Consider the following 16,949-nt stretch of genomic DNA (forward strand, 5'->3'; position numbering starts at 1 on the left):
TTATTATTAACTGAAACTATTAAAGGGTTAGTTCACCCCAAAATAAAAATTATGTCATTAATTACTCTCTTGTGTCAATCAAACCCATAAGACATTCGTTCATTTTCTAAACACAAATTAAGATGATCTTTTTAATGAAATCTTTCTGAGCTTCCTGTCTCTCCATTGACAGTCTACGATGCAACTACCACTTTCAAGCCCCAGAAAAGGTATTAAAGACATCATAAAAATAACCGTGACCCAAATAGTTTAACCTTAATTTTATGAAGCGACGCAAGTACTTTCTTTGTGTCAGAAAAAAATATATATAATAATTTACCACTTTATTTACAAAATATGAATCTTCAACGCTCGTTCATGAGAGTACCACAACGCATGGGTGTTATGAAAGCAGACGTTGTTGTGTGAACGCGTGTTTTAAATAAAGTGGTAAATTATTATTATTATTATTTTTTTTGCAAACAACGTTTTCGTGTCGCTTCATAAAATTGATGTTAAACCACTGGATTACTTTTATGATGTCTTCACTACCTTTCTGGGGCTTAAAAGTGGTAGTTGCGTAGCTGTCAATGGAGGGACAGAAAGCGCTCAGATTTCATCAAAAATATCCTCTTAATTTGTGTTCCGAAGATGGACGAAAGTCTTAAAGGTTTGGAATGACATGAGGGTAAGTAAATAATGGCAGAATTTTTAGGAGAACAAACCCTATAAAAATATATTTTCTTTAATTAAAATAAAGCTGAAAGAAAATATAAATAGTACATGAAAAAAAATGAAATGTTGCCTTGGCAACTAACTGAAATAAAAGAATTTTACTAAAATTACTAAAAGATAGACATTTAAAGCCAAGTAGACGTTTAATACATATTTGAAACTAATAAAAAAAAGCACAAAATTACTTAAACCTAAATTAAAAACAAAACAAGTATAAAAATAAAAGCTATTTCAAAAAATGAATAAATACTATACAAGTAGTATATAAAACATTCTAAAATAAGACAGCTTCCCACACAAAACAGCATTGTACAGTCTCACAGCTACATATTAACATACATGTTAACGCTTGAAATCATTAGTTTGTGTAAACAGTACGACGCCCACAAGGCTGACTGAATAAAAGACAGATGGAAGCATTACACGACGAGAGACATTAATTTACCAATTAAGGCGTTTTTCATTGTGACGCAGAGGTGATGGAGTGCGAGAAAATTCCTACACTGATGTTCACAGACCACATCCTACTCAAAATATTTGTACATAGACACCTTTCTTCCACTGACAACATTTTTCCATCGATTTTTCACCATGTGGGCGACTACATTTCCAAGCTGAAGAATCATTTTCAAGCATCGTAAATATTCAAACACCCAGACAACACAATTAAAACGTGATTGAGATTGAGAAAAGGTGACAATACATTCCTCTTTTTGCCATCACTGACAGAACATTGTAACTATGATACAAACGCAAACAACCAACAAGATATGTCATTAAGCCATTTAAAAAAATAATAATAATACATTTAAAAAATATATATTTTATATTTAAACTGGACCTGTAGCCTACTACTAGATATTTTGAGATAAACACACAAAGTAGTAAGGCAGAAACATACTTTACACAAGTCCACAAAAACTTAATGATAATAACCGTCAGTGCTCTCGCTCAACTAAATACACGTCAAGTACCAAACACTTAAACACTTAAAAATAAAGCGTTACGATTAGCAATTTCTTGTTGAGGGATAGAGAGTTCACTTAACTTTTAGTGCATTTTAATATTTTGAAACATTGGTATTATCATATCAAAGAAGATTAAATGTTTTTGAGTGCTATAAACACAGCAAACCACAGCTGCTCATACTCACAGAGGCTTGTGCTGTTGCTTTCCCTCCAAAATAAAGTCACTTCCTGTTTGGATGACGTCATGAGGGAAGTGACTGTTGTTATTTAAAAGGATAAAAGACAAACAGGATGGAATGTAATATTGAGGACGGGAAAAACTTAAAAATAGATGATCAATTATGACAACATTTCTGAGAAGGTAGGAACACGTTATTTTAAGCATACTGATTTGAGAAAGAAACACTTGAATGAAAAATAATATTCTGAATGATTTTTTCTAAATAAATTGTCAATGTTAAAGTTCATCTGCTCAGACCAAAATAAAATGAAATAATTTATGTGAAATACAGTGATATCATTAACTGTGTCATTGTGATAAAAGAAAAACAACATTTTTTATTGTATTACATTTAATAACATTGTATAAATATTATCTTTATACAATATAAAACAGATTTACAATTCATAAAATGTTTTTAATATATTGTAAATAATAATAATAATAATAATAATAATATGTTATCCAATATATTAAAACAAGATATGCACATTTTTTATAAAATAAAAAATTGGGTTAGTTTAAAAAAAATATTTGCAATATATTAAAAAAAAGACTTATTTTTGAGACAATGCTTTATCTTTATATTAAAACATAATATGCACAATATTTGTACAAAATAAAACCTAGTTTTCAAATGTATACAATAATATTTTGAATATCTTTTCAAATAAAAATGACTTATTTTTTAGATAATATTTTCTCCAATTTATTGGTAAGCACAAGAAAAAAGAGCTGCCTAACATAAATGACTCAATATCATCAATAAACCACATCCACGTGATACTGTGGCGGTTATGGTAGTGTTCATACCAGTAATTTGCAACAGTTTATCTCCTCATTAGCGAGCGTATAACAGTTCCAGCTTGTTTCCAGTAACTTGTGCACTCTGCATCCATTAAGTTTGTTTTATATCCAGGCAGGGATAAATACACTGTGAGTGAACCGGGGCAATCTGATATCTTATACGACTTGAAAACAGTCCCGGTTCAGGTCCAGAATGGTAGATCATAGGCCTACAGGAACTAAAATGAAAACAGGCATAATTAAATGAACAGCAAAACATCTTTGCGGAGCAACCAATGTCAGGAAGACGGGCACTGTGGACCCATTAGTGTAAAGATGACATCAGTCAAACAATTCAGACTTACTTGAAATATGATTATCAAAACCATATCTAGCCTATAGGCCTATACAGATAATGTTTTCTAAATGTACATACAGAGACAACAGGGCGCTAAACTTCACGTATCAAAACCATGTGCATTCTTGACGGCTGATGTTTGTCTCTTTGACTCCTGAGTGTGAGATGTGTACAGCAGCACTGTATAAATCTCTGGTAATGAAACATCAGCGTCTCTGCGGGCCAGCGTTCATTCCTCTTACCATTGCTAACAGCTCCTTCTAGTGGTCAAAATCTCAGAGGTGAAGTAAATCCAACAGCAAGGCCCACAACCGACACTCAGCCCTGTACAGCTGGGCAAAACAAGAGACAGCATGCATGTATGAAAAACACAGAACAATCAAAAGAAATCAAAATATCATGTGCAGTCCTTTAAACTTGGTATCACACATCTGACAAAGCCATTTTTAAGCAAAACAGAGCAACTCGTTTTGCCGCAGTGATGAACTTTACACATGGGACATGTGCAAATGCCATTTTGGAGCACTCGATAAGGCAAACCAGGGACATGTAAACAGCAGAGATCCACTTGGAAACAATCGTGTCTGTTAAATCTCATCTTTTCAAAGTGTGGTTTCAGTAGTTCAAAGTTTGGAACAGGTGGGTGTAGATTGCCTATTCTTCAACTACCACCAAGACCACTGTAATTAAAGCTCAAACGAGACTTGGCAACTCAACGAAAGCCTCTCTGCATGAGAGAAAAGAGACTCTAGGCATTTACCACAGTATTTACCACACACCTCAGCTGGTTTTAATTGTGCACTGCAGTGATTTGTCTTCATGGCTGCAGTCAGTAGCTATTCCTGCGCATGTGAATGTTGCTTATAAGTTTCTAGGGGAGACCAAGGTGAACTGTTACCCTGTTAGTTTAACCATTTAGAAACAAGTTACATGGATGAATCACTATTGATGATTGCCACTCTAAAGAGAAGGGTTGGAAGGTATACTTTCACATCTGGCTTTTAATTCGATTTGTGATCACGCTGATGAAGATTGCATGACATATTATCTGAATCAGCAGCTTCTCTTGTCAAATTTGATATAGCACTCAAACAAACTCTCTATCTTTGGAGAGTTGTGACATCTTCAAAACCACTCTAAAAGATTCCCTGTGTGACTGACACTTGTTAGACTTTTATCTTTGCTTTATATGGTTAGAATGAAAATATGTCCTAAATGTTCACTGTTTTGAACTAAAATGCTTCAAATGAGCAAATGGTGGAGATTGAACAAGGGCATCGTTATTTATATAAGTAAATTTGATTCGTTTTCTAGTGCTACCGGTAGGTTGTATAAACAGCACACGCTGTACTTCACACTAATTTGAACAGTTTGAGGATACGTATTAGATTTCAAAACGACTTGAATTTGTAGAAGCCAAACATGGGAATAATATAAAACTGTCTGAGACACATACAGCAAAACAATAAAGAGTTACAGACGTTGAAACAAAACACTCCCCGTTCTCCCCTACTCGTAGGTACATGTTATCTGCGCTCACTAATATACAGGTGGTGCCTGCAGCAGAGCGCTTCTAATCGTGCTCTTTTGTGTGTATTCTCACAAATATATATGCGAGGAAGCGTCTTTATCATGTCACATCCATGTTGCCTTTTGTCGCGTTTTGTCTTGAATCTGTTGAAAAGCCGCTGAGCTTCGCGAACGAATCTGACGCTTTACCAGCCACAAAGTGCACGGACGATCTCAGAGGAGCATATCTTCGATTTTGCATGGATTTGTGTTTTGCTCTGCGCTCTTGGCATCACTGCGTAAAAGACTGATCCTATTGCCGAGGGGGGGAAAAGGCGCTGGCGCTGCGCCACGATCTGGCAAGTGCGCCTCCCTTCACCGCTGTTTGGCTTATTCATAGTTAGGGGTTTGGGTTTGGCTGTTTTTAAAAAGGCAAGCACTGCTGTGAAGTTGATCAGTCTGCTCAGAAAACTTCCAGAGGGGAAAGTGTTTTGGAATCGGAAAGTCCAGAATTTCAGTGCGCAACCAATTGCGCACAAACTGGACTATTGGAGAATACCTATGTGATTCATTTATTTTATATGTATTTACATGAAAATCCACCGGATTGTTCTTTATCATCTTTTTAAGAGACTATTTTTAATTGAATCGTTTTTAAAACACCACAACCAGTGCTTTCACTTTGCATGCGGACTTTTCCTTTGAGTCGAATCTGAGCCAAACGTTCATGCGTTCTCATATCTAGTTCTTGTTTTTTTTTTTTTTTTTTTTTTTTTTTTTCGCCATCGGACCTCATTCACTTTGACACGAAGTATGGCTCTTCTTGTGCTGGGTACATTTCTGACGGCGTTGTCCATCAGCGGAGGCTCTTATGTGCCGTGCGAGCCGTGCGATCAGAAGGCGCTCTCCATGTGTCCTCCGGTCCCGATGGGCTGTCAGCTGGTGAAGGAGCCCGGCTGCGGCTGCTGCTTGACTTGCGCGCTGGCGGAGGGGCAGGCATGCGGGGTGTACACCGGTACATGCACACACGGGCTGCGCTGCCTGCCGCGCAACGGTGAGGAGAAGCCGCTTCACGCCCTGCTGCACGGCAGGGGAGTGTGTACGAACGAGAAGGGATACAAACCACCGCACCCACCAATTGGTAAGTTAACTGGAAAGCAGTGCGCCTTTGTTGCACGGAGGCATTGTTGCGTTGAGATCGTGTATCTGGTGGGAACTTTGTGGCTTGCGCTGATCCAGTTTTATTGCGTGCGTATGTTTCTGCATGAGCTTTTCTGTGTTGTGGCCGGTCTGCGCTCCTCACTGCTGTTTTGCATCATATTCCAGCGCTGCATATTGTTAGGATTAGTGAAACCTGTTTGTGTTTCATCCAAAGCCAATCATTAACAAACGATTTTCAATGCAATCTTTGTGCTGCAAAGGCATTAACAAAAATAGTACCGTGGTAGTACCGCGTTTTATGGAAATGTAGGCTACCGTGGTATTATTGTACGTTGCCTATAATGTAAATACCATTCCGTTACCATTGTATTATAATCTGGTACTTCCACATTTGAGTGCTGCGCATTATAAGTATTAGTGTAGATTATTTTATTCAAAGCCAATATCAACAAACACTAGCCTACAACTAAAAGTACCATGTTTTTTGCCATGGTACCATGGGTCTACCATGGTATTTTGGTCATGGAACTACCATGTTTTTTGGCATTTACCATAGTAGCATCATAGTATTGTTTTGGACGAACTTGGAGTACCCAAAAAGTGCCATGGTTGGAGTCTCATATAATGGCATTACTGCCACAGTACTTTTTTTTTGTAAGAAATATTGTTAAAAAAAGCTACTTGTGTAGCCTATATAATGTATGTGCGCAGAAATAATTTGCGCTGAAATGTATGAAAAATCTGATTGTGAATAAAACCATTAAACTATAAAAGATAAACTAATATATATTCTATCATGACAAAGTTCAAGGCTGCTCTGATGCTGCATTTCATTGGCACAGAAGCAAAGCAGCATCAGACTCACCAGAACTGCATAATTTAGTATGCTGCTCAGAACTGTGTAAAGAGCCTCGAGAAAGATGCATAACTCCATACAGTCTTGCTTTGTGCATAGTTAGTGTTTGATTTGGCAGTGGTGCTCTATTGACATTAGTGACTCCTCCATTGTTATCATCACACCTCTCATCATTGTATGGTGTACCCACGTCTCATGATATTCTTGATTGAGATTCTAGGTTGCTCTGAATTTAGGTCTAAAGTCTGTGGGTGGTGTTGAGGGATGGATTACCGTTCAAAGATTAAATCCATGGGAAGGGGGGTAGCTGTAGTGTGTCCACAAGCCCTCCCATCTGCAAAAATCGCATGTTTATAAAGAATAACCATGCACAGCATGCATATTTATTTATATTTATGTATTTGGCAAATGGTTTTATTCAGTGCGTTCAAGTCATGCTTTTCCCTGAAATCGAACCCCCAACCTTTGTGTTGTTAGTGCAAAACTCTAACAGTTGAACTACATGAACAAAAATGGTTGTGGTTTCAGAACTATATATTTTAGACAACAGCAATGCATGAAACGGAGACAATTAGCTTTATTCTCCAAGACAGCACAAATTTTGTAAAACAGATGAGGCTTAATTCAGCCGTGGGTGTTTGTACACAAATACAACCCCCTCACACACAGGTGCACATCAGAAACCCGTTTGTCTCTATCTGAAGTCCGCTGATGAGTGTGGTTACTGGTTTACCCCTTCTGTGATTGCAGTGGGCACACAGTCGAGCCCTTGTGATTCAGCAAAATGTCTGTGGAGCCGATCTATCAAGAGCTGTTCGTCAAGCATGGGGATGAATTTAGAGGAACGCTTCTAGCCTCCCGTGGTATTCGGTTTCAGCCTGGTTTTACTAGCTGGGCAGGACAGACAGAGAGAGAGAGAGAGAGAGAGAGAGAGAGAGAGAGAGAGAGAGAGGGAGGGGGGGGGGGGTCAAGCGTCCTTGCCCGCATTAGGATTCAGAGCTTTTTGGCTCGTGTCTTCCTGATCCATTTTTATTCCCCCCCAGTTTCACAGTTATGCAAACATAAAATTGAAATACAAGTTTAAAATGGAATAATTTCTCACTCAAGGAACATAACGTGAATAGTCTTATACCTTCATGGCCTTGAATGCTGGCGCTCACAATTTAAAGATCGAATGTTTTGAGCCAAGTACAAAAGGTTATGCCGTCGCCATTGATGGATTGGCAAAATCTGCAAATGTGTCAATGATCACATGGGAGACTTTCTGTTTGGACATGCCATGTGGATCTTGGAAGCAGTTGCCAACAGATATGACTACAGGCTACTTGCCCGTTAAGTCTGTGTTAGCAACGATTGCACACCACGGTCTGAATCTAAGAGCGTGCAAACGTAAAGAATCGGGCCAAAAGAAGTTGGCTGTTGTATTCGGTTACTTCTGTATCTCTGATTTATGCGTTTTATTTACCCACCAGAGACGTAGCCATAACTAAACAATGATTACAAGGGATTGGGACGCAGTTGTTCTTCTATTGCTTGTCTGTCATCAAATTTTTATATTATGCCACAGGCCAAACTCACAGAAACGTATACTTGCTTGCAACAGCAGACTGACATTGACAGATAAACGGCTTGCTTCACTGAAAAAAGCCTGAATAGATCTCTTGCACTTTTTGAAAGTGGTGCCCAGCTTTTGAAACTTAGTATAATCTGCACATTGGTTACTTTTAACCACTTTTTTTTTTTACCATAAGTCTACAGCACTCGTATATCAAGTGCCCTGTCATCCTTTGCAGAGGTATGCAAGTAGGGAACCTATTTAGCATGCTTGAATGACTTCTTCCAGTAAAGTTTAACAGCAATCTGCCCAGCGTGTATTTGTCATTGGCACCTGGAAAGCTAGTGAGTAACAGCTGTGAAGAAAATCAGCTTGCACAGTAGTCTCGTCTCTGTCAGAAACGTGATTCCCAGGCTGCGACATCCTCACGCTGGGCCCTGCTTAAATAAGAACACATGTTAGGCTGACCAAAACAGTGAACGCACGAAAACAATCTATTTAATCTATGGGTTTACAGCTCACATTTAGAAAATTAAACATACAGAATGTAAGCAGACGGCAGGGCTGAACCATGTGGTTTAGCAGAAGACGCCGACCTGTTGAAACCTCCTGTCATGTGCTTCGGGGTGGTGGAGGGGGAGCCGCAGTGTCACGTTTCTTTAGGGAAGGAGAACAAAAGGTGCCTAATTTCTTGCCTGCAGCACAGGTTCAGATGTGGTTCCAAAGTGCTGCCTCAAATTTTGTGCCCTGCAGGATTCTTGAGAGGATAGATAAGATACAGCACAAGACAATCATTACTTTGCAGTAGCTCTGTTACAGTTGTTACATTTGGTTGTTGAGGATCATGGGAAAGGTGATTTGGAGCTTGGACCCAAAATTTTGCTTGCTCAGAATAGCCGATTTATTCGAAAATGATTCGAAAATGATTTGATAAAGCTCATTCTATGAGTAAAACACACTTGTTGTGTGCATAGGTCTACTTACTACTGTACTATAAGTGGGTGAAATTACCCAAGTTTGATATTATGTTAATTTATATCATGCTAACACTCTAACTGCTGTGTACTATTATGTGTACTATAGTAGTCTCACATCATATAACACTCAAAATGTCTACTATTACTTACTAAACATATACAACGAGTAGTTATGACGCTAAATTCTGAGCCGCAAATGAAGCCAAGGCAAGTAAATTTATGTAAAAAGCATTTATTTTATTATAATTTCTTGACTTGTTTGGGACACACCTCGCGCCGCATTTTCACATTACTGCTTGTTTCTTTGTCGCTCTCATGTGTAAACAATGTAAAGCAGTCCTGTCCACTGACAGTCATGCAAATATATCTACCACAGTTTAAAAGGTACAGCAAAATCTCTGGCTGACACAGTTCTGCCATCATAACACCCAGTCGTACTTCCTACAGTTTAAAACCTTCAATATATATCCTACAATGAATCCTTTTCGTGGGCATTTCGTCATTTTTGGCTTTTCAGTGTCAGTTAAAAATCGTTTTTTTAAGGCCCATTTTACCTGTAGAAAATACGAAGGTGTTTTTCCACTTCCTCAGCCGCACATGAACAATTGCATATCCCATTTAAATGATGTTTTATAGAATCTTAAGAATAAACAAGTTAATAAATAAAAGATAGTTTAGGAGAGGAAAGATTGTACCTAGATACTCTTGACGGAAAGATGCCTTGAGCTTATAGACAGTATCGCTCTCTTGCCATTGTCTGAGCTAATTGAAATCAGCGACTTCGAGTGATCCACTGATGTCCTGAAGAGCACCTCTTGAGTTCATGTTTCGGAGTGTTGATGACATGAGACACGGTCAGGCGATGAAGAGGTGCGCACATGTGCTTTCAGCCTTAAAGGCATCGACAGGTGTCATCACTTTGCATTGTCCTGAATTACAGGGGACTTGTTTGAATAGTAAGTTATATGATGACTTTCTTGGTTGTAACTGATAGCATATTGCAACATGGAAACTGTTATCCCAAAGTGTAGCTTTTAATGTTACTTTGCACTTTGCAATTACCCCGACTTCAACTCGCATTAGTGCACAGTTGCGTTTCTTGGTATTCTTTCTGGTAATCTAGCATGCTTCTCTGCTACAGCAGCCCAAGCATGTTGTGGACACGGTCCAGGCTTTAAATATTTAGCAGTGGAGTCTTGCCAGGGATGCCATGGTTGGTCTGTGACAATGAATCCAAGACAAAGACAAGCCCAGCAGAATGGCCTGCTTCAAGAACGACTTTCAAAGGAGAGCTAGTCTGAATATTTAACAATAGCAAGACCTAATTCTAACCGTGCATGCTAATAAGAGAGTAAAGGACATGGTTTGAGGCCCCTGAGGATTTCAGAAGCACCTTGTATTTGCATTTCTCGGCTTGTTTGGCTGCAAAAAGAAATCAGACTAGGTGACAACGCAACTCAAACGGGGATCTGCTTTCATCATTAGCCCCCAAGCTGTAAGAAACTGTGGATATTCATGAAGTATAATTGCCCAGCGCACATGTAAATTATTAAACAGAGCCCTATCAGATGCATCTCTTTTGGCCAGGCTCGGGTCCCTTTATCTTAATGAAAAGTTTTGCAAGACCAAGAGGAGAGACACCAATACCTCTTGAGCATTCTTTCCAAAGCTCATTTGAATAGACAGGCTACACGTGATACGTCTGGTTTGGCCTGGCTCCAGGATCTTGGCTGTGTGTCAGATGTTAAACACAGACCCGCTAAACCTTTACAAGCTGGGGACCACGAGCATGGAAAAAGTGATTTTGATCCTCACTCCGAAAAGCCTGCAACTGAAAAGACGAATTTAGTGGTTTACAAACTCTAGTCATTGCTGATTTCATAAACGCGATGCTTTTGGACCGTGCGCAAGGAGTAAAATCACGAAAACAACCGTAAGGAATTGTTTTTGCCAACCCAGTCATCCTGCACCCTCCCTTTTAAGTCTACATTTCTAAGCCATGTAAATCTCCCTCTAGGCAAACTTCCCTATGACATTTCCATGAGGTGATCTCAAATTCGGTGGCTTCAGGAGCCCAGACCTGCGGGGAAATCTGTACAGAAATTTCAGTCTGCCAAGTCATGGGTTGCAGGATTGATTTCAAAGAGACAGCACCATGCTCTGATTGTAACTTCAGAAGCCAGGAAACCAATTCCTGTAATGACCAGGCACCCGCCCCATGCGTCTCCAGGTCAGACAGACTCTTTCACCACCGGCCCGCTCCAGAACAGCCTGCCCCAGTCTGACTGAGGGACTGCGAAGGCAGTTATCTCAGTCATTTCTGCTGGCTGCCTCAGCTGTCTGATAATGCCCTCTTGGCTGTATGCGCAGAAAAAATACTTGGCACCCCCAACAGCCTTGATGTTCAGGCCTGAATCCATATGTTCTCGAATGAAGCCACAATAAGATGCAATATCAACAAAATACTATAATATCAATCTATATGTTTTAATAATCGCTTTGTGTTGTGCCTAACACGATCCTTTACTCAAGTATTTACTAATGAAATACTCTACAAATTAGCAATTTGAATAAAACAGCTCGGTGTGTTCATATAGAACATGCAAAAACAGGAGGGCATTTATCAGAATTTACAATTGCTACACAAATTTGCATCGCATGCTGGCATCAGGCTGGCATCAGGCAAATACACTTCCTATAATAACACCTATTAAAAATGGCATTTGGTATTGCAAATATGATAAATATTAATTTATTAGAGGATTTTACTGGTTTGAATGACTAAATGTCAATGTAATTTTATCTCCTGATATTGTATGCTTAGTGTTAATGATCTGATAATCTCCTCTGGATGTACTATGTTTGGCTTCGCTCTGCATCCAAAGTATTTGCCTTCAGTGGAAAGACAATTTATAAGTAGAGGCATGTATCCTGTGGAGTTTTACTATCAAGCTATATGTGCTTGAACTACTTGTTTTGCAATATCTCCACATTTTCCCTGGACACATTTTGACAGTTACTACATACACAGCCTTAGATTCTTGAAGAAGAAGGTTGTGGTTGTCATGGTGTTATGGTTATTGTGACTTCAAAGTTCTTCAAGTACTTCTCTGGGCTGTTAAGGGTCCTTTGAAAAGCCGTTTCTGTTCTCACTCATGCACATGCGCTACAATGTAATCAAAGGAATTATTCAGTTGTAAAAACAGAAGCGCATTCAATGTTTAGGCAGTACACCTAAGTGCATTTTAGAAAAATCCCATCTAATAGCATTAGAATTTTTAGGATTTTGGGGTTTTTGTCAAGTTGTAGAGGGTGTGATAGGTTGGGGGGGGGGTCATCAGCTGTTGATCCTGCCCCTTCCCTCTGTAAACAAATGCATAGGAAACATTTGGTGGAAAAACAGTTGCTTTAATGTTTACAGACACTCATTAGCAACCAGGGTGTGTAAGAAAAAAGCCTTTTGAGGGGGGAGATTTTTCTCACATATGTCTTGTTTTTATAAATCAAATTTGTAGCAATGTTGCTTTGCAACTGTAAACAACCTAAAACACAACATATCACAATAGTCGACCAGTTGTCTAACCACCGACTCCATTACACACCACTTTGTCTGTTGTTAGGATGACAAAAAGTTTTGGTAACAATTTATTTTAAGGTGACGTAGTTGTTGACGTAGACATTATAGTAATAACAGCAAATTATGCATAATTACAACAAGCAACTAACCCTAAACCAAACTCTAACCATAACTATATAGTAAATACATGTAGTTAATTAATATTAATCAGTTCTTATTTTAGTAAGTACAATGTAACTACATCACCTTAAAATAAAGTGTAACCAACGTTTTAAAAGTAACATTTTTATGCTGGCATGTCTCAGTGGTCTTACAGCGCTCATCACTGTCAAAATGACTGAGATGACCAATCAAACAATGTTGACAATCACTATAATTTGAATGATACCAAATTGCGCGGCTTATTAAGGTTTGCTAATGCATTTTTTAGCTGGGCGGATGATAAAGGGTGTGAAAAAAATCCCATAGATTTACATCATAGTACCTGAAAATTTCAGAGTCAAGAATATAACAGAGAATAATATACTAAAAACAATAGCAACGCCCTGGCAACCACTTTAGCATCATGGCTGTGAGTTTTGCATGTGCACTCACATTTTCTTGCAGTAAAAGCCTAGTTAACGCTTATTGTTTGATTCTCTTTGTCTTAGATCGTGAATCAATAGAGCATGATGATACAGTGAAGCCAGACACAACTGAAGACCAGAGTCCTAAAATTCCCCTTAAAATTCCAGATGTAATCAACAGCAAGAAGCAGGCTGCCGTGCGCAAGGACAAGAAGAAACAACAGGAGAAGCTTCGCACACTGGGGACGATGGATTACTCCCCCCTTCCCATTGACAAGCATGAGCCTGAATTTGTAAGTTGTGTGACGCAGCAGCTGCAGTAAAATGATAGCTAGCCGTAAACACTGAGGTGATGATGTAACTCACAATGTGTTGGTCTGACGCAGGGTCCCTGCAGAAGGAAGCTGGATGGAATCATTCAAAGTATGAAAGACACCTCACGCATCATGGCTCTTTCCCTCTACCTGCCTAACTGTGACAGGAAGGGCTTCTTCAAGCGCAAGCAGGTAAGACTGTTGTTTCTTTTATTGTATGACATGGATGTTTCAATTTAATATGATAGATTTTTTTATCATTAAAATCAGTCGATTTTAATGCCGTCAACAAAAATAGTTAGAAACAAACTCATTGCAGAACCACAAACTCATTGCAGAACCACAAACTCATTGCAGAACCGCTCTCATTAACCTTTCCTGAGTATATCTGTTTTGAACAAATCGGATCAGTCAATAATTCAAATAACTCACACAGATAGTCAAAACCAACTGGTGTATTGATGTCATTTGCATAGTCACTGAAAAATCCCTACCACTAAAAAAAATAAAAATAATAATAATAATAATAATAATAATATTGTCTCTTGTATACCATGCGATTCTTTTTATTTTTGGGCAACATGAACCCAAACCAAATGATTAACCAAATTTGTAAACTTTGCAACTTAAAATACACCATATCACACCAGTCATCTAATCAAGTAGTCTATTCGTGAGGTCCACTCGTTTATTTACATTTTCTGCTCTGCTGGGCTACATTATGCACAGCCTCTGCTTGTTGTGAGGGTGATAAAAGATTTAAAAGTTACATTTTTAGGCTGGTCTTCCTCAGTGGTCTTACAGTCTTCACCAATTTCATAAATGATTGAGATGGCCAATCAAATCAAAGAAGGGCATTACAGTTTACGGAAGTTAAACATGAATTGAAGTGAAAAGCTTCAGTTTTAGTTGGGAGAAAGTGTGAGGTAGAATGTAATTAGTGATGCAAACTACTCAACCTTTTTGTCAAATGTCACCCTTTTAATTCAAAGTTATAGGCTATCATTTACGTGATTCATGTAATACTTGAATATGATGAAAACAAAACCGGAGCCATTTTCGGCATATTATTAAGAGTGAATGCATGCATATCTAAAATAATATATAATATTTGCAAACTGAATTTTAGCTCTTTTTCTGTTCTTTGTTTTTCTTTATTCCCTTAAATCCCCTTTAAGGGATAGTTCACCCACAAATGAAAATTCTGTCATTAAGTACTTACCCATCGTTCCAAACCAAATCTTCGGAAAACAAATGAGCAGTTTAGTCCAAATTTTCTGAAGAGACACGATTGCTTTTTATGATGAACAGATTGAATTTCGGTTTTTATATTCACATATAAACATTCATCAACTCACACATCAATTGTGGTAAACGGAAGCTCAAGCATGTTTAAAGATTGACCTGCGGAAGCCAATGAGGTTCATTCTCGTGTTACGCAGGAAGTTTGAGCTTCTGCAAGAACCAATGAGTTTTGTTCTCGCACATCAAGCGAGCTTCTGAATTCAAAAGCCTAAATTCAATCTGTTCATCATACAGTATAAAGCGATCGAGTCTTTTCAGAAAATTTGGACTAAACCGCTCAATTCATATGGATTAGTTTTGCGATCTCCTTATGAACTTTTTGAAGCGTCTATAGCCGTGTTTCCACCGCAGGAACTTTCCCCAGGAACTAGGAACTTTGTGTTGATACTCGGTGTGTTTACACCGCAGGAACCAGGGTCTAAATGAAGTTCCGGGTAAATATTTCCCCCTCCGAAAGTCCCTGATCGCGAGATAGTACTTTTTCAAAGTTTTGGGTGAACTATCCCTTTAAATACTTTACTTAATTAATAAATAATTAAAAAGACCATTACTACTACCCCCATGTCCATACATCTGTACAGCTGTAGCTGTAATGTTTTTGTTTTTTCTTTAAAGTCTACTTAAGAAAATTAGTCAACTAGTTGCATTTAAAAATATGTAGTTTCAAAACTAAATCACTCCCATTATAATCAACACATTCTTGTACACTTGAATTGACCGTCTTTTTCTGATTACATCACACCACGAATATTTTGTGAATGCATACCAGTCCTAGTTGAGGCATTCTCATTGAGTTGGACTACTTGCAGTTATATGACCCTTTGTCCCTTGTCCACCCTGCAGTGCAAGCCCTCCCGCGGCCGGAAACGAGGCATCTGCTGGTGTGTGGACAAATATGGCGTGCAGCTGCCCGGCACTGACTACAGCGGCGGTAACATCCAGTGCAAGGATTTGGAGAACAGTAACAACAACGAGTGAGAATCAACCCACCCTGATCACCAGACCTAGGGCCCACCCTCCTTGTCCTGTCCCACCAGTCTACCCGCCAGTCACTTTGAGATTTTGATGCAAAACGACAAAGAAACACAACAGCTATTACAAATATGAACAATCAGACTAAAAAGAAAATGTTAAAGTGAGATAATCCACAGGAATCGTTTTGACTGAGCGCTCATCTCTATCTCACTGGACTCAGCCAATCAGAGGAGTCCCCTGCTAGAGCTGAGTCCCGGCAACAACAAAAAAAAATGTTAAAAATATATACATACAATTATATATTTTTATAGAAGCTGGGGTTTGAGCACCATACTGTTTTGTTTTTAAGTTAACATAAAACAAAAAACTACAAAAAAAAGAATATATGGCATGTTGAATATTAACAGGGCTATCTTGGTCTTTTACATCTTTTGTTGTCAAGGTATCAAAGGAGATAGCAGGAACTCTTACTATTTGAAAAAAAAACAAAAAAAACAAAAAAAAACATTTGTTTTCCAAAAAAAAAAAGAAGAAGAAGGAAAACACATGTTAGAGATCTGCTTATACAGTCATCTCTATCTGGCTTTTTTGGTCATGTCAGAGCACTTATTCATTGGGGAACCTGCTTGGAAATGTGTAACTTCACCAAGTTCAGTGTATGCGCGTGTGTGTGTACGAGTGTGCGTTTGCGTGCACACCCGCGTGAGAAATGAAATACGGCGATAGCTTTCAAAAAAAGAATGTTTTTTTTGTCTTTGTGGCATATCCCACCCAGAACGTAGTGAAAACCAGGATCCCATTAGACAAATCTGTTTCAGTGGCTCCAGACTTTGTAGCTTACCTAACATGCCAACCGTGCCTATGTAAACAGACAGCATTTTTACACGGGTGAGCAGAGCAATCCCGAACGAGAAATAAAGTCCACACAGAGAATCAATCGGTGTCCACGCCTAGAAAAGAAAGGGCCACTCTGGAATAGTTTTGTATCAGATATTGTGGCATCTGGGCTGAGTTAAAATCGAGACAGATGCTGTAACCCTTAAACGCTCCCAGCATTTGCGTTTGAACTTTGACGGACGTTCACCGTGCAGAGCGGTAGTTTCTTTCT

The 16,949-nt window shown here is 38.7% G+C and overlaps 1 protein-coding gene across 2 annotated transcripts; it reads left to right on the top strand.

Moving 5' to 3' along the window:
* Window positions 1–4,965: 4,965 nt before the first annotated feature.
* Window positions 4,966–16,318, top strand: igfbp5b (insulin-like growth factor binding protein 5b). Of its 2 annotated transcripts, none has more exons than XM_081368496.1 (4): window positions 4,966–5,696; window positions 13,332–13,540; window positions 13,634–13,753; window positions 15,710–16,318. In XM_081368496.1, the coding sequence occupies exons 1-4, from the start codon at window positions 5,369–5,371 to the stop codon at window positions 15,842–15,844; spliced, it is 792 nt and encodes a 263-aa protein (XP_081224622.1). In that variant the 5' UTR covers window positions 4,966–5,368; the 3' UTR covers window positions 15,845–16,318. The 2 variants fall into 2 exon arrangements, with proteins under 2 accessions (XP_081224622.1, XP_081224623.1); XM_081368497.1 differs by having other exon boundaries at window positions 5,032–5,696; window positions 13,416–13,540.
* The last annotated feature ends 631 nt before the right edge of the window (window positions 16,319–16,949 follow it).

The sequence above is a fragment of the Scardinius erythrophthalmus genome, assembly GCF_964197995.2.
Source record: "Scardinius erythrophthalmus genome assembly, chromosome: 6".
Taxonomy (NCBI): Eukaryota; Metazoa; Chordata; class Actinopteri; order Cypriniformes; family Leuciscidae; genus Scardinius; species Scardinius erythrophthalmus.

Coding starts and splice junctions, on each gene's coding strand:
- igfbp5b (XM_081368496.1), top strand. CDS start 5,369: ATGGCTCTTCTTGTGCTGGGTACATTTCTGACGGCGTTGTCCATCAGC. Junction 5,697..13,331: donor ACCACCGCACCCACCAATTG/GTAAGTTAACTG, acceptor TCTTTGTCTTAG/ATCGTGAATCAATAGAGCAT. Junction 13,754..15,709: donor GCTTCTTCAAGCGCAAGCAG/GTAAGACTGTTG, acceptor TCCACCCTGCAG/TGCAAGCCCTCCCGCGGCCG.